General features: G+C 41.0%; 1 protein-coding gene across 1 annotated transcript; it reads right to left on the bottom strand.

The window, feature by feature from the left end:
- Positions 1-13,932: 13,932 nt before the first annotated feature.
- scara3 (scavenger receptor class A, member 3) lies at positions 13,933-23,143 on the bottom strand (the record flags this gene model as incomplete). Its single annotated transcript, XM_073492441.1, is given in 13 exon segments — positions 13,933-14,423; positions 14,510-14,687; positions 14,795-14,987; positions 15,253-15,341; positions 15,493-15,558; positions 15,560-15,713; positions 15,969-16,123; positions 16,125-16,214; positions 16,379-16,497; positions 18,561-18,641; positions 21,777-21,896; positions 22,178-22,219; positions 23,101-23,143. Coding segments are annotated over 13 exon segments (1,821 nt in total), but the record flags the coding sequence as incomplete, so codon positions are not given.
- Positions 23,144-23,628: the final 485 nt, after the last annotated feature.

The following is a 23,628-nucleotide window of genomic DNA, read 5'->3' as shown; positions in this document are numbered from 1 at the left end:
TCCAGTGTGTGGGATTTACAGAGATCTATGAGGAGTATTGGAATTCAGTATTTATAGTTATGAATAATAATTAAAATATAGTTGTTTTCTTAAGTGTATAATCATAATGAGCTTTCAATATCTTCATAGGGAGCGGGTCTTCTTCCATGGAGTCCGCCATGTTTTTACAATAGCCCAGAACGGACAAAACAATCCTTGTGTCTAGAGGGGCCTTTAGCATTTTTAGCAGCCATCTTAGGGTAAGGTGATATGAGGGGTATTCGATTGCACTCTGCAATCTCACCCCGAGATGACAGTAAGTCCTACACACTGGACCTTTTAAACAGCTGAAACAAAAGTAAACCGTGGACATTGTTTCCATTGAAAGTTCTTAAACTTCACAGAGATGAAATTCCTCATAAAAAAAAAGTCAGTCCACGTATCATTTCTCTGCGGTGGCTCTACCAGCTCAGTGGTCCCCATTTAGTTCAAATTATGACAGATTTATAAAGATTGTGCTGCTAACACGTACCAGGTGATGCTCTGCAGTGAAGTCTTGCTTTTCTTTGCATACATGTGCTCTCCTGCTGTTCAATCTGGCATCTGTTTGTGTTTGCGTGTGTTCGTCGGCATGCGCGAGTTTCGTATACCATGTTTCTAATTGTGAGGTTATTTACGGTAAGAGCGCGGGGGATGTTTAGCATTAAAACAGCTCTCACTGAACCCCCCGCTCACTTCACTTGTTGGCAAATTAAATGCAACACATTGATGTAAATATGTTAAACAAATGAGACAATTGAGGAGATGTTATATTAAAACCACATTTACCACTGAACTGTTGTTTCCTCCTGCACAGTCGATGTTACTGAGAGGAAAAACAACCTGATTTTATTTTCTATTTATGCAGGTGGATTCATTAATGCTTCAGAAGAGGAAATCCAATCATTCACGGGTTTATTCCTGTGTCTTTTCTTTTTCCCATCCTCTCTGTATGTTCATGATTTAAAGTCAATAATATGGCTTTAATCCAACACAAAGCCATATGTTGTGTCTTTGTCCGGTTCATCCTCATGTGTGATGTGTTTCACTTTCCACTCCCTGTCTTTGTCTGTTTTCCTGCACACCTGTGTTCCATTAGTTAATCACTCCCTGTGAATCAAAGCTTGTGTTTTCCCCTCATTCTTTGTTAGTTTGTCTGTTCTCATCTTTGTTTGTCTCTGTGTTCCTGTGTGTCTCGTCTGTTCCCTACTCCTATCTACCCGTCATGTTTTACCCGTGTTTGCTGCCTGAATCACCCTGGTTTGTACTTCTGATTACTCCTGTTTTGTTGCCAGAATTTTTGCCTGCCTTTTGTATCAGATTTTGAATTTTGGACTTTGGATTTTATGGACTACAATACAGGTTTGGTTACATTAAACCACGCTTTTTGTTCTGTTACCTGTCTGCCTCTGAGCGTCTTGTGTCTTGCCATTTTTGCAAAATCTTGACAGAGATGAAGTCTTGCATGCAGCTTGCTAGCTGCCACTGAAAGCGGCCACGCCCTTAATTATGCATAACGTTAAGCCTTCATATAATTAAATGAGCGAGTTATATAAAAATTCATCCCCTTTCTGTTGTCATTGGAGGGGAAATTAGATATGGTATATGCTTAGTTCTGCTGTAACGTTTGCTCAAAGGGGGATTGACTCTCTTTTGGAGCCTGCCTCAAGTGGCCATTCAAAGAACTGCACTTTTCAGGACTTCCGTGCTGGCTTCTTATTTCAACCCTGAAGGCTGCAGCTTGAATCCAAACTATTCCCTCTCTCTGCTTCCACATATTTTTGGTTACATTATCTTTTTTGTGTTTCATCCAGTCATGACAGGTACAACACTTGATCGCTCATTTACTACATCTTCCTGACAGCGTAATAAAGCCCCCGTGGGTCAGGCAGGGGCCAAAGACGGTGGCCAACATTTCTTTTAATCCTCCTAGAGCATCAGTCGAGGAGTAGAGGAAGTGTCAGCAGTTCTACTCGTGACTTCCCAGCAGGCCCCGCTGATCAATCACAGCTACAAATATCTGAGTGGTTTCCAAACGCTAATGGGAGCCAGGTCTGCTGATGGAGGAGAGGTTCCTGTGAGTCTGTAAGAGGAATGTTTGGACAGCGAGAGGAGGCTGTTTGAATATAAAGAAGGAAATTGTGATCCGTGATGCAACACAGAAAGAATTACATGCAGGAAAAGGCCAAGTGTGGGTTACTATTAGCCTTTCAGTACAGTAGATTTTCAGTGGAAATCCGTCATCCTGAGGAATAAAAGGCTCTTCTGGACGTAAATACTTTGAGCTCGTAAGAGTCAAGCAGACTTAGGCCTAAATACCCTGAAAACCATCTCCAAATAACAGGGATTTGACTCTTGTGTCTTTTCTCTTCTGTTTACATGAGAGCACAGGAATGTGTCACGGAGGTTGGTGATTGCGTGTGCGTACATGTTTGTGTTTTTCAGGCGGTGACGTTATAAACATCCCATAATTATCCCTGATTGTCACGGGGACCCCCCGACTCCTACAAACCCACAGTGGTACAGCTGCTGCAGCTATCAGGCCATTTGGGGCCCTGTCACATTTACAGCTTCACCATAATGAGCTCCTCATGGAAATAATTATCTGTGTTGACATGAGTTTGTTTTCATGAGACGACTCTTGTTTGTCACGTTTCAACATGTCGATTCTGCAAGAATTTTTGTTTTTTGTTTTTTTAAAGAAAAGTACTTTGTAATACTAATATGAGTAGAAAATCAATGAGCTTGCACTTTCATATTTCCATTTTAAGCATCTTTATACCTCTACTCCACTACATCTCAGAGGCAAATGTTGTTCTTTTTACTCCACTACATTTGTCTGACAGCTTTAGTTAGTAGATACTTTTCAGATTACAATTTTTCATACCCTTCCTGTTCAGTGAAAACCAAATGTCTGCTAATTTTGTGATTTGTACTTGACTTGTACTTGTAGTGAAGTGTTTTCAGTGTGGTATTAGTCCTTTTAGTTGAGTAAAGAATCTGCTCCACCACTGTGTGCTGCACCTTCTCACCGTGTAATTTAAATTGATATGGCACACAACATAGAGCAAATCACATGTTGTTCCTGTATAGAATATAGTCATAATAAAGAGTAATAATTGATTGTGTCTGTAGTTTGTATGCTGTCGAAAGTTTTGCTGACATGTCTTTTATAATGGTGGTCTATGGGGGGAAAGGCTGTTAGGCAAAAAAAAACAAAAATCACTTTTCCTGTGTGTGCAAATGAATCCCAGAAAGCCCAGTAACTTCATGCACATGTGTGTGCCCCTGCTAATGTTTGTGTTTAGTGTGTGTAGGAAGGGCAGAATTACAGTATGGAGAAACACAGATGTATAGTTGCATAACACAGAGGAGAGGTTATTTAAATGTGTAATGGCCAACATCCCTCCTCTGGCAGAGCCGCTGTGCTGAATCAACGAAGGCTCTGAAATAAAACAGAGAGCAGAGTGCAGAGTGAAGTATCTGAAAGCAGCAGTTTCCATTCAGAGCAGCTGCACTTCTGTTATTCTAAACACAGGGAGGGAAATGAAGAGAGGATTTTATACTGCTGCTCCTCCCAAAAACACTGGATGAGGGTTAACCAAGGGTCTGACTGCGTGTCTGCACAGGGTCATGTGTTTTAAAGAGACAGACTACAGTGTGTTTTTGGTTTGACGCATGTTACAGTAGGTAGTCAACTCATCCATTACTGTAAGTGATATCGTATGCAGGTGAGCACACACTGGAAAGTTAACAACCATGATCACAAACCTTTTGCCTTTATGCACATCAGTTGTTAATTGTAGATTGCAGACATTTTATTTGCATGGTCTAACGTCTTTACTATGGAAACAATAAATTATGGTTCAATATGATGTGTTTTTGTTCTCAGCTTTACCCTGACTTTAAAGCTATAATGTGTAACATCAGCGCATTGAAATGAGCCGTGTGATCCTAGATGTACGGAAGCCCTAAACAGTCATGGATCATATTATTTCCTCAGTTTTCCTGTGATAACGAGTTAACATGTATTTTTTTCCTCAAGATCACTAAATCACAAGAAAATGATCCCATTATCTCGGGAAAACAACAGTCCGCGATAATGACGTAAAAAAAAAACTGGAATCTTGAGAAAACAAATAAAACAACAAATAATAATGTTAATGCAAGTTTATTTATTAGTACAGATTTTTAAATCAGCTCAAGATGCTGCTGCTGCATCGATTTGGATGAAGCTGCCTCTGCTCTTGAAGCATTTAGTCTTATTGAACTCATTAGAATCTGTGACTTGGCAAACAAGCACGAAGAGAAACATGATGGACCACAGGAACATTTTTATTGCTAAAATGTGGAGTGGGATTGTGATATACACTACAGTTGTTTCCACTTGCGTGACCTCTGATGTGCAGTAAATCGCTTTCGACTGTTCACTGACGAGTGCCGAAAACTGTCAGAAGTACTTTGTGACGGAGACGGAAGATGGTAAAGTAGAGGAGAAATGTGTTTTGATTTCGATAACCAAATAGCTGGTTTTTAATGTAGAGAAACTGTCACGTTCGTCCTCTGGGTTACCGCAGCTGTCTGCCATGTGGGCCGTGCATGACTCGTACATAATCTGGCCCCCAAACAAGAGAAGCGATTGGAGAAAACCCACCAACCCACAACGAGACCAGACCACCGTCATGTTGCTGCTAAATTGCGATGATGATATCAAGAGCTTGAGCGATTACATTGAAATCGGTTGTTAGGCAAAGCTGGAGAACAAATAATGGATAATGTGGGTCATAAACAAAACTTTTCAGATTGCAGAAGAGGGGATCGGATGACCAATTCCGACCATATTAACTAAATCCCTTAAGCTCTTCCACTAACAAACAAAACGCAACCTTACAATTTAATCCATTGTTCAACTTATTTGTGGAAAAGTTGTTCCAGAAGCGGACGCATGACAAACAAAAACTAACAAAGCTCACTGTGTTGCTATAATAGGAGTTTTTCGTGTAACGTTTCTATGTGTATTTATAAGTCAGCTGCACATGTTGTGTAACGTCCTGATTTATGCATCCGAGGAATTGCTCATTAAAATTTCTCGCAAGGCTTCACAGGCTGGGACGCAGCATTTGTATTGGAATTAGCTTCAATAAAAGAAGCATTTAAAAACGGATCTGGACACGCGTGCCTGAATGTGCCGAAAATAAAACAGAGGAAAATAAATCAGTCAACGTTCTTCAGCTGGTGGCTGCAAGCTAATCTTCCTCATTTGGCTGCAGCTTCACTGCAAACTCCAAACACATGGTTATAATAACACAAGAACTCACTTTTTCCTCTGCTGCCATGCAAAGAAAACAAACGTATAACACTTTAATTTAGTCTCTGTATTAAATGTTAGGCTACTTATTGAAATAACTCAGTGTAGCTCAATGTAAACAGGTGTGTGCGGTAAAAAATTGCAAGTCTGTATTTCCATGTGTGTTATGCATGAGGTTTTTTGTGCACGTATATGTTGGTTTTGCTCTCAATCATGTTGACACTATCTTTCCACCCAGATGCATACACAGACAGTATATTCCAGATGTATGGAGGACTCAGTTAAACAGGCAATCTGCGAAAGTAAACAGACGTGACCGAAGCAGCAGATCTCGAACAGGGAGGCATCCCACAACAGAGGGTTCAACGTTGTGTGGAGGGCAGCAGTCGGGCAGGGAACAGTGGAGAGTCTTGCTGCTGCTGCACTTCTTTCCGATTTAAAAAAGACTTGGAAGACTCAAACCACAGACATAAATCAGAAACTTACTGTTTTACATCTATATACATCCGTCATAAATCCATGGTCTGTCTCCTCTGTCATTGTGCTAATGGCAGTTAAAGTTGCACTACAGTTACACAAACGTTGATCATTATTTTCTGTTTCATTAAAGCAATAGGGAACAACAGTTACAGTGATTTCTAAATCGATGATCATTCGGCCTGTCAAGGACAACAGCCTGATCCAGGATGCTGCGGTGGAGACAGGTCTCTGTAAAGATGTAGACAGTACAGTGTCTGACTTCACGTTGCTTGGTTGAGTCCCATTTGTCCATTTCATTTCCCTGCGACAGGACATTAGCCAGGAGCAGCCTTAAATCTAAACTGGATTAGCATGACTCTTATCCCGACCCTCCTCCTCCCAGTCTCGGAAGGAAAGTGAGTAAGTATATTTCCCAAAGTGCATTCCTTTAGAAAAAACAGGCTTATTAATCTGTCTTCCCATGAGGTCACGTAAACGTAACACTTCTATTATGCTCTAACATGATACAACAATTTGTGAAGTACCTCAGTGGGGACAAAGGCAGGGCTCAAACTGTTCCTCATGGCCTGTCGTGAGTCTCAGCCCTCCCGCCCTCCTCGCTGCGATCACTGCCAACAGAAACAGAGTCTCAAGCCGGATAGCTCAAGGGGCTCAAAAGGCCTGTCCAGGTCCTTTTTTCAAGTCAGTGTCTTTAAACCATCATAACATCAGTCTTGTTTGTGCACAGTCTCTCCATTGCAATCACAATTTATCTCTTTTGTGCATTTCAATCACATCTACTCACAAATCTATTTATTTACTCTCAGGATTACTTGCTGACTCACTGCACAGACTGCAGCAGGTGTGATCCTCTCTCTCTCTCACACACACACACACACACACATAGCAACACACACTCACAGAATGATGGTTACCTGAGCCAAGGAGAAAGGCCAAGTGTGTTTTTACAGCTGTCTACGTAATTAGCTCTATGGGGGCCTGTCAAGTCAACGGTTAGCTAACGTCTCAAATTGTGGGCGTGCGTGTGCAAATGTTGAAGTGTTTGTTAGTGTGTGTGTGTGTGCAGGTCCAGGTTAGGTAATGTCTCTCTGTGCCACCTCCCACTTCTGGCAGAGTTAATGTCATAATGACTGAAATTATGCAAGTTGACCTGGGAATCAAAGTGACAGAAGTCTGAGAAAAAGCATGCAATTTAAAAGGAGAATATCAAGAGAAATCATTTTATTCTGAAAGTCTGCAACGAGGTCAGTATATTTTAATTTAACCCAAAAGAGAAAAGCTGGAAGAGGAGTTGATTTGCATTACGAGGTTGTTATTTTAATGAGTGGCGCGAACACTGCGCAGGTGAAGGGTTCAGCCGCCAGCACTGTCGATCTGAATAATGATGTAAGTGCTCAGTGACGATTAAGTATAAACATGTCCAACCGAAAGGTCATATGGCTTTGCAAAATGTGTGTTTTAGAGTCTGTGAAAATGGAAAAAAGCCTTTGAAGTGACACTGATGTTGTTTGCTTTCATTCTGACAGGCAACTTAGCAAAATAAATCATAGATTAATCATAAATCACTACAGCAACAGGAGTCAAGGTAAAAAAGATTTTGTTTTCTTATAATGGTGTCGAAGAACACGTGATGATAATCAATACCGCTAAGTGTTCCTCTAGGATGAAGCTTTATTGTCACCTATGGAGAGTTTAAAAGTGACAACACTGTAAAAGCTGAGCGTGAAAGTTCGTTCTTTGGAAAATCTTCAATCAAGGTCACCAGAGACAGCTTGGTTGTCATCAAGTTTTTATCCTTGTGTTGGATGTGACATTTCATGTATAAGGATGAAAATGTTATTTTGGTTGAGACAAGAATAAATAAGCCTTAGCTGCTTCGATTCTTGCCAGCGACAACAATACAAGGCGACAAAGAGTTAAAGTTTTTTGCTTAAAATCACAGCACATGATTGTCGCCAGCTAACTGTGGGAGCCGTCTGGCTTCAGGCAGAAGTGTGATGAAGAGTTGGTAGAACAGGACAGGCTGACAGCCACTTTTCCACATTTAAATTCTGTATTTTTTTCTTCATCTAAGTTGCCAAAGGCACTACCTGCTACCACATTACTGTTATTTGGTCTTGTAACTTTGCTTTGTGAGTTATTGTCTGGGACATTTCTCTTTTATTTGATGAGTGAAGGATCTGTTTAGTTTAGTACGAGACTGTCCCACCATTCCGTCTCTGTAACGTTCATACGGACATTGAGGCGGGAATATTGGCGCAGTATTCCCGCCTTGAAAAGGCAGTGTGAATGGGACTCTTCCTGTTTTGGTTACACAATGGCCGATGAGCTTCCTCTGTTCCATTTTAAAAATGTTGCCAGTTTAAGTTTAAAAGTTTAGATTAAGTCCAGAGGGGAAAGTGAATGTCAATACCGAACATGTTACATGGCAACAAATCCAGTAGGTCGAGACATTTCACTCAAAACCCCAAATGTAAGCCTCATGATTGGAGGAACAACAAAGTCAGTAGGAATTATCATCAGGTATCAGGTTTGGTTTTAGTGTCTGTCTTTTTAAGACTCCCCCTCTGCTCCGAATGGTCAGCTCTCACAGGCCTGAGCAAGCACGGCCTACCATGATTCCACATCAGCGCTACCATTTTTTTTGTTTCAGTCGTGCTGGGGTTGTGGCTAAGGCCTATGACTGTATAGTTGTGACATCACAGCCTTACGGTAGTCCTGACACGCTTGTTTAAAGGCACAGTTTCTGAATATTGGCTGTGTGCATTTCCTATTGTTTTGATACTTTCACAGCATTTATTAAGCGTGGGTAATGATTTTGGTCGATTCTATTATCCATCAGTTTCCATTTACGACTACATTCATCACACTGTATTATAGCAACAATACCACAATTGAATTCAGATGAATCCAATGATTAGCCAGTGTTTTTATGGCAGTCTACAAACAACAAAGTCCCCGATGATTTTATTTATATTTAAATCAGTGTCGTATGTGAAATTCAGAGATCCAGCGCTCAGCCATCTGATCTCAGCCATACACAGGCATGACATCACCTCGCTGAGTCAGCAGAAAGCACCGGTCCTGTGGGGTCCATTAGGCAACAAACCATTACTACAGAACATCACAGCCCCTCAATCCACTTCACAGCCAATCAGGCCTGAAGTGTTCATGTGGAAAGAGGGAGCGAGGTGTTACATCCTGGTCATTAATGATGTTCAGAAACACAAATAACAGGTAAATTATGAAGTTAGACCTTTCAGCCCATGAGGTGTGAAAATTACACGTATATGAAGCAGTGAAATATATTCCACCTGGGAAAGTCAGACCTGGCAGAGCGATCCAGAAAGCACATCTGGCTGCAGGGTTTATGCTGGCTCGGTGTGGTGTTTTTCACCACAGCTATAGCACACCGTGCCCTCCTCTTACACTCTTTACTTCACTTTCATTTGAAGCTGCTCTCCTTCTGTCCGTGTTGGAGATCGGAGATGGAAGACGTTTGAACTTAATTCTATGCTGTGGTTCCACTAAATTACTCGGGTTAATGATACCTTTTCACCCCCTGAATAAACTCAAAGCAGAACGATAAAAACAATGCCGCGTCACCAAAGTCACCGAAGAGATGACACTGTACTAGATCTGTGGTGTTTGTTTCTCTCGGATTAGAGATGCTGAGCCACTAAGACAAATAGAAAAACAATAATTAAGCTCCCGCCAGTGACCTCTGGAAATTTTTAAGGATCTCAAATATACCTTGCAAGTAAGCTTGCGGTGTACAGGGCGAACCTAAATTAACAAGTGAGTCCTGCCAGTTTAAACAGGCCTTGGTTACCTTGATGATTTTCCCATATTACTCAAGTGAAGCTGAGTTTGATCGAGCCTGACAATCTGAAACATGAATCACTGCATGTTGTTGATCTGATATGAAGGTCTGGATGGTGCTGAGACTGGAAAAGACACTTTGAAAAGGTTGAAAGGTTAAATGGTGAATCAATTAAGATGACATTTATAGACTCAGGACCCACAAAGCAAACTGGTCCAGTGATGGGCCAATAAGCCACAAACAATGGTATGGTACAGAGGAGGTCCAGATCTGTAAGCCAGGACTAGATTGCCCATGATGTAGGCCTGGGTTAGGCCAACTGTAGAACTATAGCTGCCACTATTCTGGACCAGAACGTACATGACACAGGGCCAGAATAGGGCCAGCTGTGGCAGAGTAGTAACATTCGATTAGCATATCTTAACTATATTTCCTTAGTTCATCCAGGAGACGCTGAGCAACGTAAGCACTCATTTGGAGTCCTTGACCCTCAACAAAGAACATTTATGACATGTTATGTGAATGTCTTTGACGTGCTCCGACTGCCAGTTGCCAGTGGTGAAAGGAGTACTCAGATACCCAGTGATGGAAGTACATTTACTCAAGAACTGTACTTAAGTACATTTTAAGGTACTTGTACCTTACTTGAGTATTTCCATTTTCTACTACCACTCCACTTCATTTTGGCGGGGTGATTACTAGTTACTTTCCAAATTGCATCAGAGCCAAAGTAGGACACTTTTAAAATGCAATCAAAATCAAGAACAAACAAACAAACAAACAAACAAACAAACAAACAGATTATGATCACCACAAAAATGAATGAATATCAAATCAACCCATAGCATACGCACATAATGTAATCTCTGCAGTCAGAAGTCAAAGTACATCAGCAAAAGGATTGTGAGCCTCTTGTTTATTCAAAAATGTTCTGTATAAGGTTATCATTTTTTTGTTTGTAAAATCTTTGTCTGAAATATTTTACTGTAGCCGCGTCAGCTTTAGTGAATTTCTAATCCAAAACTCCTTCTCCTTCTTCCATCATCTCTTTGCTTTCTCATTGTGTCTCTTTTGTGGCTGGATGTGGTGACTTTGTGCCCTGCAAATTTGTCCTCCAACAGTTTAGCAGCAGTCCTGGTGATTTATTGCTCCACATGTGGGAATAGTTTAGATTTGCAAGAGTCTGCAGGAGGTCTCCCTCTCACAAGTCTGGTGAGAAAGAAGAGAAATCATGCCAGTCAGATTGAAGGATGTCTGACGTGAGAATAAAGCAGACATATATCAGAATAATCTCAGCCATATTTTTCCTGCTTCACAGATTGGAAACAGCACCACTGTTACGCTTTTTCTTCGGGTTTCTGAGGTGAAAACAGTGAATGATTTAGAGCAAATGTTCCATGCACATATTGAACAGTCATGGAGACTGCAGGAATGAGGGATTTGGGTGGATTCTTGAAGGAAGTTTTTGTTGGATATCAGGTTCCTAACATCCCACAAGGCCTGTCATGTTCCAGCATGGAGAAAAAGAGGGAAATGCTGTGAAAATGTAATTCAGCGGGAGATCAGGGCTGCTGCAGGGGGGTTTTCAGCTCTTTTCTACAACAATAAGCCTGATTTTAGATAATATAGTACCTATGTTTAAACATCAGGGTAAATCTAGCCAATAGAATATCTTTGATTCAGTGGCAGCAAACCTCAAAAATCTAATGGGAGGGGCTGACATGTGTTTTGCATTAATGGCTGCTCCCTTTTCCTTCACAGGGCAACAATAGCCCTCTGCTGCGGAAGTGCAGTAGGACACCGACAGGAATGAGACTGTTAAAAAAAAGCTTTATTGAAGTTCGATGCAAGCCAGTCGCATTTCATTACAACTCACAGGTTTACAAAAATAGTACGTTTGCCTTTTTGTAAAAGTTTTTTTTTTTCTGAGATATAAAAGATTATTTATGCATGTATCATAAAACCCTCCTGTAAGTCATTTCTCTGATATCACAATTGTTAAAAGTAGAAAGAGGGAAAAGTAACAATCCTGCTGCAGAAAAACACACTTTTTTCATTTCATTGACATGTTTACAAACATTATTCATGATGTGTTGAATGACTTTTCAAGCCTGTTAAAGGAATAGTTCAACATCTGTGAAAGACACATATTTTCTTTTCTTTCCAAGAGTTAGATGAGAAAATTGATACCACTCTCGTGTCTCTGCATAAGGTACAGAACTGGAGTCAGAGGCAATTATTTTAGCTTAGCTTAGCTTAGTGTAAAAAGTGGAGGCAGGGGTAAAGTGTATCTGAAATTGCTGTGTTGGCGTTTTTGCTCGAACGTCATAATTAATGTTGCTCCAGGACCATCATTTCAACTTACAAATAGCGACAAAAACCAAATTTCAAGCAAGCAATTGTGGCTGAGTGAAGTATAAGACTCCCACTCAGAGGAGTGGGGATCATATCCTGCTGGGACATAATATTATCCTGTTCACTTATTATTACACTAAGTAGGTTTAGGAAAACATGGTTTGGGTTTAAATACACCCTTTCACAACTATAAACACGTGTTTAAAAGGACAACATCTCCCACGTATGTATTTTTGGTCTTTTTCCCCAAGTGGCAAAGCTCTGGCTTTACAAAAACCATGTCCATGGTCCACCAGCAACAACAACAATAACATGGCAAAATCAGATCGTGCATGGGGAAACAGCTAGTTTGGCTTCACCTGTCATTTACCACATTGTATCTTGTTTGTGTAATCTAATATTAACCGATATGTAGTTATAGGCAGTTATGTGCTGTTGTTCTTAGCAAACAACAGCTTCAGAGCGTCTTCAGCTCTACATAGTAGTGCAGAATGGATAAACTGTTGTTTAGCACTAAACTCCCCTTAACACAGTAATTACATTTCTTTTTTGTACAGATTTGAACAAAGAAAATACAACCAGTTTGTGATCTTTGGAAAGAGTCAGGCTACCTGTTTCCTCCTGTTTCTAGCCTTAATGCTAAGCTAGGCTAATAACCTCCTGGCTACAGATTTCAACAAACACCATAAAACGTGTTAGTGAGTGATTTTTGTCAAGATTCAGGCTAGCTGTTTCCCTGTGCTTCACTCTTAATGCTAAACTAGGCTAATAACCTCCTGACAACATACAATGCGTTAGGTATTGATCTTTGGAAAGAGTCAGGCTACCTCTTTCCCCCTGCTTCCAGTCTTTATGCTAAGCTAGGCTAATAACCTCCTGTCTCCAGCTTCTGCACACAAACACCAGAGTGACATTGATCATCTTATCGAACTCTCAGAAAGAAAGCAAAAGAGTGTATTTCCTATAATGTTTTCACACTTCGACAGGAGTCATCAAGTTATTTTTCTTCATTCTTACTTTCTTTTGTCCAACAAGAGCAACAATCAAAGCAAATGTTTAATGCAATGCCAAACAAAAGTGTAGATGAATGGAAATGAATAGGCCATAAATTCTGCAACTTCACTTCTGTTTTGCCCAGAAGATGGGAGAAAAGTCTTCAGAGTACCTGCTCTGAAATGCCAAGAGAGAAGCAAACTGGCTTGAATTTTTACAAACAGTGCCATCCATCAGAAAAGGATGTGTCAACGTGTACATAATGTGAAACAAAAAGATGTTTTTTTTTTCTGTGCTCATAATATAAAGTAGTGCATGGGAATGTAAACCCTTGAGTAGTCTGGATGGGAAAACACCACTACTTAAGTCCAAATCTGTGGTTAACAGCCCTCCTATTTATTATCCCCCATGAGGTTTTGGTGGCTTGACAGCAACCTCAAACAGTCTTTGCTTCCAGTATATTCAACAAGGCAAGACATTTTTTATTCCTATTAATTCCAACATATAAGAGAAGGTTTTTTTTAATCTGGCAAAATCTCATTTCATTCATAAATGGAGGGACTTGTTTGATTTGGGAAGTCTTTGTCTTTGGTGTCACTCCCATGAGAACAATGTAAAGGCCGTTTTCTCCAACATACCACCATACAAAAGTTCATCTTTGGCCTCTTCTCACTCCTCAACAACAGTCCAGTCTGTGGCAGCAGTTCTGTTCTCTATCTTTTAGACCTTCCTCTTGGTTGTGGCCATGTCATATAATCAGGGTAATGCCTCCTTTAAAGCTCCATCTTGAATTTGATTTGTTGTTCATAAAGTTCTCGATTGTCTTGCACACTCCAAAAGAAATGGATTGTTGCATCTCAGTCACGTTGGATGATTTCCTTCAGTTTGTGTCTGTCACTTATTATTAAGCCTCTTTGTACAAATCACTTCTGAGTCCATGTCTTCGTCCGTCTTCCTACTGTCTCTTGGACCCAGTAGCAGGCGTCACAGACCGCTGCTGGGTGTTGACTCGGTCATGGTGGTACGGCAAGCCTGGAGCTCCAGGGTATCCTGGTGGACCAGGCGGCCCGACTGGCCCTGGTTTTCCCCTCGGTCCCGGTGGCCCAATGATGCCCGGTAGTCCTGCCTGACCCTGGATTCCTGGAGGCCCTGCTGGTCCTTGGTTGCCATCTAAACCGGGGAGGCCCATGTCACCTTTCTGGCCCTTCTCACCACGCGGTCCTGGAGCACCAATAGATCCTTTAGCTCCTTTGATTCCTACTGACCCTCTATTTCCACTGGGACCTGTTTCACCTGGTGCTCCTTTAAGCCCAAGTGAACCCTTCTCTCCAAGAGACCCACGGCTTCCTGTCGGGCCTCGGTCACCTTTACTCCCAGTCAGTCCCAAGGGTCCTTTTGAGCCGGTCTCACCGCGGTTCCCTTTGGGCCCTGGCGGTCCAGGAGCACCTGTTGAGAGAAGATAGTAAGGTGAAGGTCAACAATAAAGTGTACATGTACTGATCTATCCTTAAATACGACAACATCTACTGTACCTTTTACTATAGTGAAGTTCTTAATGAGCTGGGTGTGGTGAACGTCCACAAGCTTCATCTCCTCCATCACTATGGACAAGTTCCTGACATCCACATCCAGTCGCATATTCAACAACATGTTTCGTTGTCTCAGTGTGTCGGCCAAGTGGAGGAGTAACAAGACTGTGTTGTTCAGGTTCTGCACAAAAGTAAGAAGGATGGTGTGAGGATGAAGGTAAAGAAAAATGTCTTATCATGGAGGATTAGTAGGTAAGCAAGATGAATGAATTCCTTTGTGGTCACTACCTGTAGATCTTCAGTGTGTCTGCCCATGCGACTCTGGCAGGACGAGCTCTCGATGTTGATGTACTTGTACATGCTCTGGACGTGGCTGACGGTGGCATTGAGGCTGGAAGAGATCGTGTCGATCTCCATCGAGATGGAGTTCAGACGACCGTCCAGAGCAGAGAAACGCTCACCCGTCCGGTTCTCATAGTATCTAAAGAGGATGAGGAGGGTTACCGTGAGTTTTTTGTCATTTCGTGAGTGATAATACACATTTCTGTGTCAGGTGTGTGTGCATTATTTAGTCATCATGTTGTAGGGACGTCTGTACACAATGTTGGGCCTCACCTGAGACAAAACATCTAATCCTCAAAAGAGTTGTGCTTAAGTTAGAATTTGGTGAGGCTAAAGGGAGGGTTTAATCACTTCACCTACAGGTATTTGATATGTGCTACTGATGTGTAAATTGAGTGTGTTACCTGGAATGGTAGTGAAGGTCGTGCATGTTCTCTTCGTGTTCATCCATGAAAGACGTCACATTGTCGAGCTGCATCTGCAGGTTCATCACCTGAAGACAATATAGACAGATGTTGTACTCACTTTAGTCGTGAGGACACTCATTGACATTTTCATACAAAGGCCGGTCAATGACAACTCTTCCTTCTCCTAAAGAACATTTTTGTTTTTAGTTAAACTTAAAAAAAATGTACATGGCTCACCTGCTGGGTGAGGTCGTAGTACACGTCAGTGGACATGGCGATTCTCTGGTGATCAGATATGATGTTTGTTTTGGAGGAAGCGCATGTTTTGCGTGGTGCTGCTCATGTTGGACTTGATGACGCTCAGAACCCGGCTGTAGTTCTGCCAGTCGCTGGTCAACTTCTGGAGGACCAGAGTCTCCTCATCGGCTTTTCTCTGCAGGGCGTCTATCCACATCGTGCTGGAGAGAAGAGGAAAACACAGAGCTGGATATCAAACATCAGCTGCTTTCATATTATTTAGCTTTTTGTAAAATGTGTCTGCTTTATTTTTATTTTCTATTTCTTGAATGAGACTGTCCATATAGTCCCTTTTTCATCCAAAACTGCAAATGTTACTGTATCTTTAAGCTTCTCGGCACAATAAAGCAGAAGAATTCATGTGTCACACAGTCGATACCTGTGTTTAGTCTCCTGCCCTGCATCTTTTCATTCACCTGAGAGCCACCGTCGTGTTAACTTGCTGTGCCGTAGCTTTGACGTTGTACTGATCCTCCATCAGAGTCTTCATCTTCTCTTCAGTTTCTTCGATCACGTCCTTCCAGCCCTCCACCCGATCCAGGTACCGTTCTAGCGACTGGTTGAGAAGTTTTGATCGACATGAGGTGGTTTTGCATGTCGCGTGTCAGCCGGTTGTTGGTGTCCTGTAGGGTGGTCTGGGTCCGGGAGGCCTGGTCCAGGACCTGGAGGGGAACAGCGATCAAAGTGACAGAGTAAGTGATTAGAAATTAATGGAGTCAATCTATACCCCATTGCTTTTCTTTGCTTTATATCTTTACAAATTAAATATCTTTTGGTTTTGGACTGTTGGGTGAACAAAACAAACAACTTGTGGATGTCTCAGTACCTGCTCCTGTCCCAGTATCATTCTCTGGATGTCTTCAAACTCTCTCTTCAGCCTGCTGATCTCCTCGCTGTACAGAGTCACATCCAGACAGCCTGAACAGTTCGAGGTGGAGCTCAGATCTGTGAGAAAAAAAACGCAGAAAGAAAAGGAGGGGAGATAAGAAACGTCTGTTTATGATGTACTGTAAATGAAAGCGTCTGGTCACCATCTGCGTGTTTTCTGGGATAGAAAAACGTCTGTTGACCTCCCCTGACATTAAACTCAGTCATCTGTGCTGCTTCACACCACATGAATGACCTTAAACCGCCTGGTGCATACGCAGGGTCTATATGGTTAACTAAACAATCACACCACAAGGTCCATTAAGTAGCTGGCAGGAGCTTTTAATCATTTTCACTGCTGTTGTTGCTGCTGTGACACCTGAATTTTCCTCCAGAGATTAATAGAGGTTTATCTCGTCTTATTTTTCTTATCTTAGCCAAGAAAAAACACTATTTATAGTGGCAGAAAACAGCAATTTTAGGCCTTTTAGTGCTGTAAATAAATTAATTCAGCAAGCACCTGTGGTCCTTTGCTTCAAGCTGTTTTATCTCATGAAAGGCTCCCCAAAAAAAGGCTCCTCTAAAAAAACAGTTTTACTTTTACTCGAAGAAACTGCATGATCGTCTCTCCATTGCTGATGTTTTTTCCATAACGTATAGTAGGGATGAGCTAGCATATCACTATCTGTATGTTAATTTATTCGACAAACTAAACTCTAACATCTATATTCATATCCATACTCGGAATGGGCGGGGATTAAACCTGAAGTGGGTGGGGCTAAGTAGGTAAGCCTGAAATTGATATGGGCTGATCAGAAGTCGCCATATTTATTATTCATTAAAAAACTATTCACTGAACAGCCTCAGAATTGAGCTACAGGTCAATGCGACTAACAGCAAAGAGAAAGATATGTTTTCATCAGAACATGTTTTGAATATCAAAAGTCCAGTAAATGTACTGTAGTGATAGTTGGGGTCTTTTGATGTGGGGTTGTATGAGGTATTATCCCTGGTCAGTGTGTTACCTGCAGTAGATGACCGTCAGGGGCGTAGGAATTAGGGCTGTGCAATTAATCGAATTTTGATCGTGATTTCGATTTTTGGGTCAAACGATCTCCAAACTAATATAATCGAATTGAAACGATTTATTTGGCATTTTTCGTTGTACAGTAAGCCTAGAAATTTTCTGAAAGAGACGCGCATGCGCAATTCAGTCCCTCCCCCAAAGCATTCATGCTGACTGGCACTCACTAAATTACGTTTTTCTCTAAATTACATAATTACATAATCGCCATCAGTCAGCAGGATGCTGTCTGACTCTGTCACTCGCGGGGAGGGAGGCTGTTTTATTGGGGAAGTTCACTGAAGTCTCGGTCGGGACGGCTGACCACCGCGACAAACACTTGGTGAGTTTAAGTTTTTTGCCGGGACAGGCGCTGTTTTTCGGGCAGAAATGTGACGAAGAGTCGGTCGGAAAGACATACTTTTTAGCTAAAGATGTACACCCTATCGTTTGTCTTATTTGATTTTCTAAGTATGTATTTTTTTGAGAGAAATGCTGAATAAATGCATCATGTTTCCAAACTCAAAAATAATCATTTAAATAATCGTGATTTCAATATTGACCAAAATAATCGTGATTATGATTTTTTCCATAATCGAGCAGCCCTAGTAGGAATTGAGACATTGTACGGTTGAGGGAATGTAGCGCCAAAGGAAAAGGTTGTTTGGCCGCAACGTATAAGCACCAAAACTGTTCAAAACATAGTAACACGTACTGTTCACTTGAATGGATATGTATTTTTTATGCTGACGGTCATCTACTGCAGGTAATACACTATCCCTAGGATAAGTACCTCATACAACCCCACATCAAAAGTCCCCAGCTATCACTTTATGTAACAAAAGTACAAGTCAAATTAAATTATACATATACATATACATATACATTTACATGTACAGTTTGTATTTATTGTGTGCAAGGGGTCTATTATTAAACCTAAATGATACTCATACTGTACTTATCTGGACTGGATACTTGTTTCAGTTGAGTACTTGCTCAACCGTGTTTATGTCTATGAGGCCACTGTGACTCAGTATTAAAAAAAATGACCGTGTGTTAGTCAGTCCAGCTACTTTACCCTCTATTCCTTGCTGAACCCTGGAGATCTTCGTGTGGTAGACCGACTCCTCCTCGGACAGGCTGTCGACCTTCTTGAACACTGGAGACACAGGGAAGTGGATTCAGTTAAGGAAAATGTTCAATCGAATCAAATAACACACTTGTATTCCTAAATTGTTATAGTTTTGTTTTGGTGAAAATCAGTTTAAGTCAACAAGGAATTAAACACGCAAAACAAAAGCTAACACGATTCAACAGCACTGGTGGTGGAAACGTTTAGTACAACAGTATTCAGAGAGAGAAAATAAACATGGAGGACAGTTCTGAATGATTAACATCAGCATTACTTCGGTGTTAACGGGACATAGGAAGTATTTAAAGGAGTAAAAACAGGAAGTTGTAATTTAAGTCCTGACAACGAAACACGTAAAGTTTTCATTAGCTCACAAATGTAACCAAAACACTGATGAATGATGGTTTAGCCAGCTGGGCAGGTCCTGCTCTTCCAGCATATTTCCCAAGAGAGCAACAACAATTTAGCGAGTGCGAGTTTTTGTGTCTACATTTGTGTAAATTTGTCTAATGTGTGTTCAGCATCCCAGGACATGACTCAGGGGATTAATGAATGTTCCGTAGCGTGTTTGCATATATAAATGCTTCCACATGCACTCTGCACATACCACCTGCCCCGCTGTATCAGCTGCAGGGACAGTGATGCTGAACATGGCTCAGGGTTTTGGCCAAATTCAGTACAAATATGCTGTAGCAACAACACGAGACTTTAAATAAATACATTTTATAAAACATAAAAGACGTTTTGTATATCAACCACAGCTGATATAGTCACAGAGAGCTAAACAATTGTGTTCATTCATTCCAAGTTTGTTACTTAACTGATTTTTTTCTACAGAATCTATTTTTTATAAAACAGATGTTCAGCAGGGAACATAAAATCAAAGGTTACTGCTTTCTGTTTTTCCTCGTGCACGCTCACAGTTGGGAGTTGGAGCCAAGTGCAATATCTTCTCTGTTTATACTCAAGTTTTTAAGGCTTTGGTGTTGTACAGCTGTGCGGGAAGTAGAAACAAACATAAACCAAGTTTTCTTTTTTCATGTTTATGTGTATAAAACATTAAAGAAGCGCAGCGATTCTGTGTAGCATGCATGTTTAAATGAGTGTTGGCACACAATATTTTTTAGTAGATGTTGATTTCTCTTTGCCAATCCTCAATATAGACATTAAACAGCGATAATTATGTTTAGCTGCTAGTTTAGCTTCTTGCTCTGAGCTCAAGGTAATAAGGTAATAACATTTTTATGAATTCAGAGATGCTGAGGCAGACTTAGGTAAGAAAACCAACCTAGAACAATTAAAGTGAGGGGTATAAAAATAGGATTTTGAGAAGTGTAAATTATACCCTTGTTTACAGTTACCACAAAAATATAGACTAGTTAATTGTCAAATTACTTACTATAGCTGGGGACTGCCTATTGTTCTGAAGGCCACTTATTACGAAACCCAAATAGTCTGAAAAGGCCCACCCAATGTCCCTCAAGGTTAGATGGTTAGAAAACAATGTCACTAAACTCAATTACTATTCATTATTTTTTAAGTAGTTGACCTGTTATCTCCATGGTTGTTTTTCCTTATTTCAGCTGCAGTTTGGTTAGGTTTAGGCATCGAAAGTAGTTGGTTAGGTTTAGAAAAGTATGGTTCAGGTTCAAATAGACCCTTTCACAACATTAACCACACGCCAATCACAGCAGAGTAGGGCAGGACTCGGCAGAACTGTCATAGATAAGAGCAGCCATACGTCATTTTCCTGTTGCCAGAACGACCACGCCACCCTTGAAAGCAAACACAGTGTCGCCAGATCGAACACAGCTGGTAGTTACATGTTTAAAAGCGGCTGTGTTGCATTTTTCACATCAAACAGTAAAAACTCCCAAAGCAAATGATTATATTTATGTCCCCAAAGAACGAAGGACAGTAAGAGAAGAGACTTCAGGTCGTCCACAGAGAGAATGAAAATGATAAACTGTGCAACCCAGGCAGTCAGTACGTGTCCATATGTGGCAAACACCTAATCACAGGTTACTTAATGATGTTACTGGGTAAATTACATGTGTGCAGATTGTGCCTGTAGATTGAAGCGAATCGAAAAAGAGCCTTTGTAAAGTTGTAACAACAGTTTTTACTGTGAAAAAATAAGGCCAGACCATAAAACACCTGCTTTTAAAATGGAGCATGGTTTACCGGCCTGTCCACTCGACAGATCACTGGGAGCCGCAGCATGCACGTAAACTGAGCTGACATACCTTCTCATAATGAATCTTGCAAACAGAATAAAGTAATGTTGGAAGTGGAGCTAAACCCGACCTGTTTTCACCTCCTCTCAGGAGTAAACGTTCGCGTAATTAGGCTCAAACGGCTGTCAAAACAGAGAAAGCGGTTGTGCTTCGCCACAGCGATGTAATTAGTTTACAGTAAAGTCACATTGGACAGATTATAAAACAGCTAAATAAAGTGTCCTAATGACAGAAAAGATGATAGACGACAGAAAAATGATCTGGACATTTAATAAGGTAGTTGTGTGTGTCAGGTTTGTCCACCCAGTAAATTGGCAGAGACCCCAGGTGTGCAGAGCACGAACTGTACAGCACTTGTGTAACTAAATACAATTGGGATCAGACCCAGAACAAAACTGAACTGTACTATGTTTCTGTACACGTGTACCTGCCTACAAACTTGTATATGTGTTGTGGGTGCTTACATCACTCTACCAAACCTCACTCTCTCTCCCCGGACGGCAGTAAGCGATGAAGATTTACGGCTTTCAAACCCAATAAAACGTGACGCTGATGTGAAAAGCATCTGCTGGCGCTGAGCAGCTGTCAGGTAAAACATGGCATGAAGGACTCACAACCACATTCATTTGATCTGTGGGAGTTAAATGGACTGTTTAATACAGACACACACACTGGAATAGAAAAGTCTGATCTTTTCCCATGTCAGGTCTACTTCTCACTCTTAATGCATAGTGTCGGCATTAATCAGTTGAATTGCCTAATAAATCACAAGACTGTTGAGAACTGCTGTTTCGGCCACTGACCGCATCCAACCTTTGGGGATTAGCATCTCGGTGGGGGGACTCTGTGGTGCTTATTTGAGACTTTTACTGAACAGGATTCATTGACTGTAAAAAGAAAGAATTAAAAGTCTGACTGAGCTCACCGAGTGATGCCAGCACTGCCACGGTAATGATGAGGAATGCAACAAATCCATAGAGGACCTTGACAGCCAGCTGGAGAGAGTGGCTCTGCTGGCACCTCAAACAGCCTCCTCTGCTACGACCTGGAACAACATCGAACCAATGCGCACATGAATGACTGAATTTGTGTGAAAATCTAATAAACATGAAAAATCTAAATCAACGGATCGTAACTATAGCTATCAGATAAAAGAAAGTTGAGTAAATATAAGTATTGTCGTCGCACTCTGGGAGGAAAACTTAAACAAAAGCCATGCATGTGTACACACTGTGTCATTGGTTAATATAACAACACAGACTAATACAGATGCCATTGTTTGTTGTTGTTGGACTTGTGTGTGACGCGTGTGTGTGTGGCCCTCACCTCTGAATGAAGGCATTTCCTCCTCTCCAGTGAAATCCTCCTCTGAAAAACATAACAAGGAAGAAATGCAAACATGAAAACTAAACATTATGTTCCACTACTGACTAAATAACAGAGAAACCATGAGATGATACAATGTCCGTAGTATTCGTTGTTATTTCTGTCTATATTAAAGTGGTAATAAATTGCAAGTTAAATCAAAAATATGTAAAAGGGAACTAATGATTTTCAGTCTGCAGATCATGAAACCGTTTCTATTTTCTTAACAGAGACAACATGGACTAAACCAACCCGGCAAACAACAGGTTGTATTTGTTTTCAACGAATAGTCTGACATTTTGGGAAATACTGTATACTTAATTGCTTTCTTGTTAAGAGTTAGATAAAAGGAGTGATATTTCTTTGGTTCCCTACTTTAATTATGGAGCTAAAGCTTCTATTATTGGGAATGACTCTCAAAAATGAACTTTTCTTACAAATAGGCCCTTTAAAACGTGCACGAACAAAAATGCAAAAATTAAACGAAGAAGATAATGGTCTTTTTATTTATTTATTTGAGCTAGCTAGCTTCCAGTGGTGATGCTTAAATCAGATAATCTTCCCTTGGTGTCCATTTTGCTTTTCACCTCTTGTAAGCATATACATGTCCCAAAAGGTGAAACTGTTCTTCAAGATACAGCACGTTTTTAGCCATTTTATTTTTCTTTGAAACCAATCAGATCAAGTAAGAGCAGACTTGAGCAAACAACTTACTAGACTGTGGAAATTCCACAGTATAGCTTCCCATCATGCATCACTCCCAAATTCACCCGCAGACTTTGAATTCAAATTGACAGGACCGTATTTATCATATGGCTGATGGTCATGAACTGGCTGACATTTATGTTTCTGAGCTCAGGACAATAGAAAACCTCCATCATTACCTTTGAAGAGCTGGTTCTCGTATCCACCATAGTTATCTGCCAAAAAATAAAGAAAGAGAGTCACCAAAAAACATACATTTGATCAAAACGATGCTGACAGAAACCAATTCCACTGGAGCCACCAACAAGTTTTATTACTCCTCTCATAAATCATAGAAACCAGCCGACCCACAATCCCCCACAGCCTCTCCAAGTGTGTGAGTACGTTCAGTGTGAGGCTGCTATCTCAGCACAATAAGAAGAAATGTTTTCTCTGAGCTGTTGCTCACTCAGGAGAAATCAGCCCCATTGTGGTGCAAAGTATGAGAACAGTTGTTGGTTTTGTGTGCTGGTTCTGGTGGGAGTATTGTGTTATGTGTGTGCACATGTGTCTGAGGAGGTTGTCAACACACACTCCTGCTGGAAAGCACCAAACTAAAAGACCCATGACTTCCACAGAATGTAACCAGAGGGCCTAATAAACCAGACCAGGTCCCAGAGCACATTCATGTTTTCATAACTCAATGTAATAGCAATGGACTTTATATA

The sequence above is a fragment of the Pagrus major genome, chromosome 22 (assembly GCF_040436345.1).
Source record: "Pagrus major chromosome 22, Pma_NU_1.0".
Classification (NCBI taxonomy): domain Eukaryota; kingdom Metazoa; phylum Chordata; class Actinopteri; order Spariformes; family Sparidae; genus Pagrus; species Pagrus major.
This window is presented reverse-complemented; position numbering and strand designations above follow the sequence as displayed.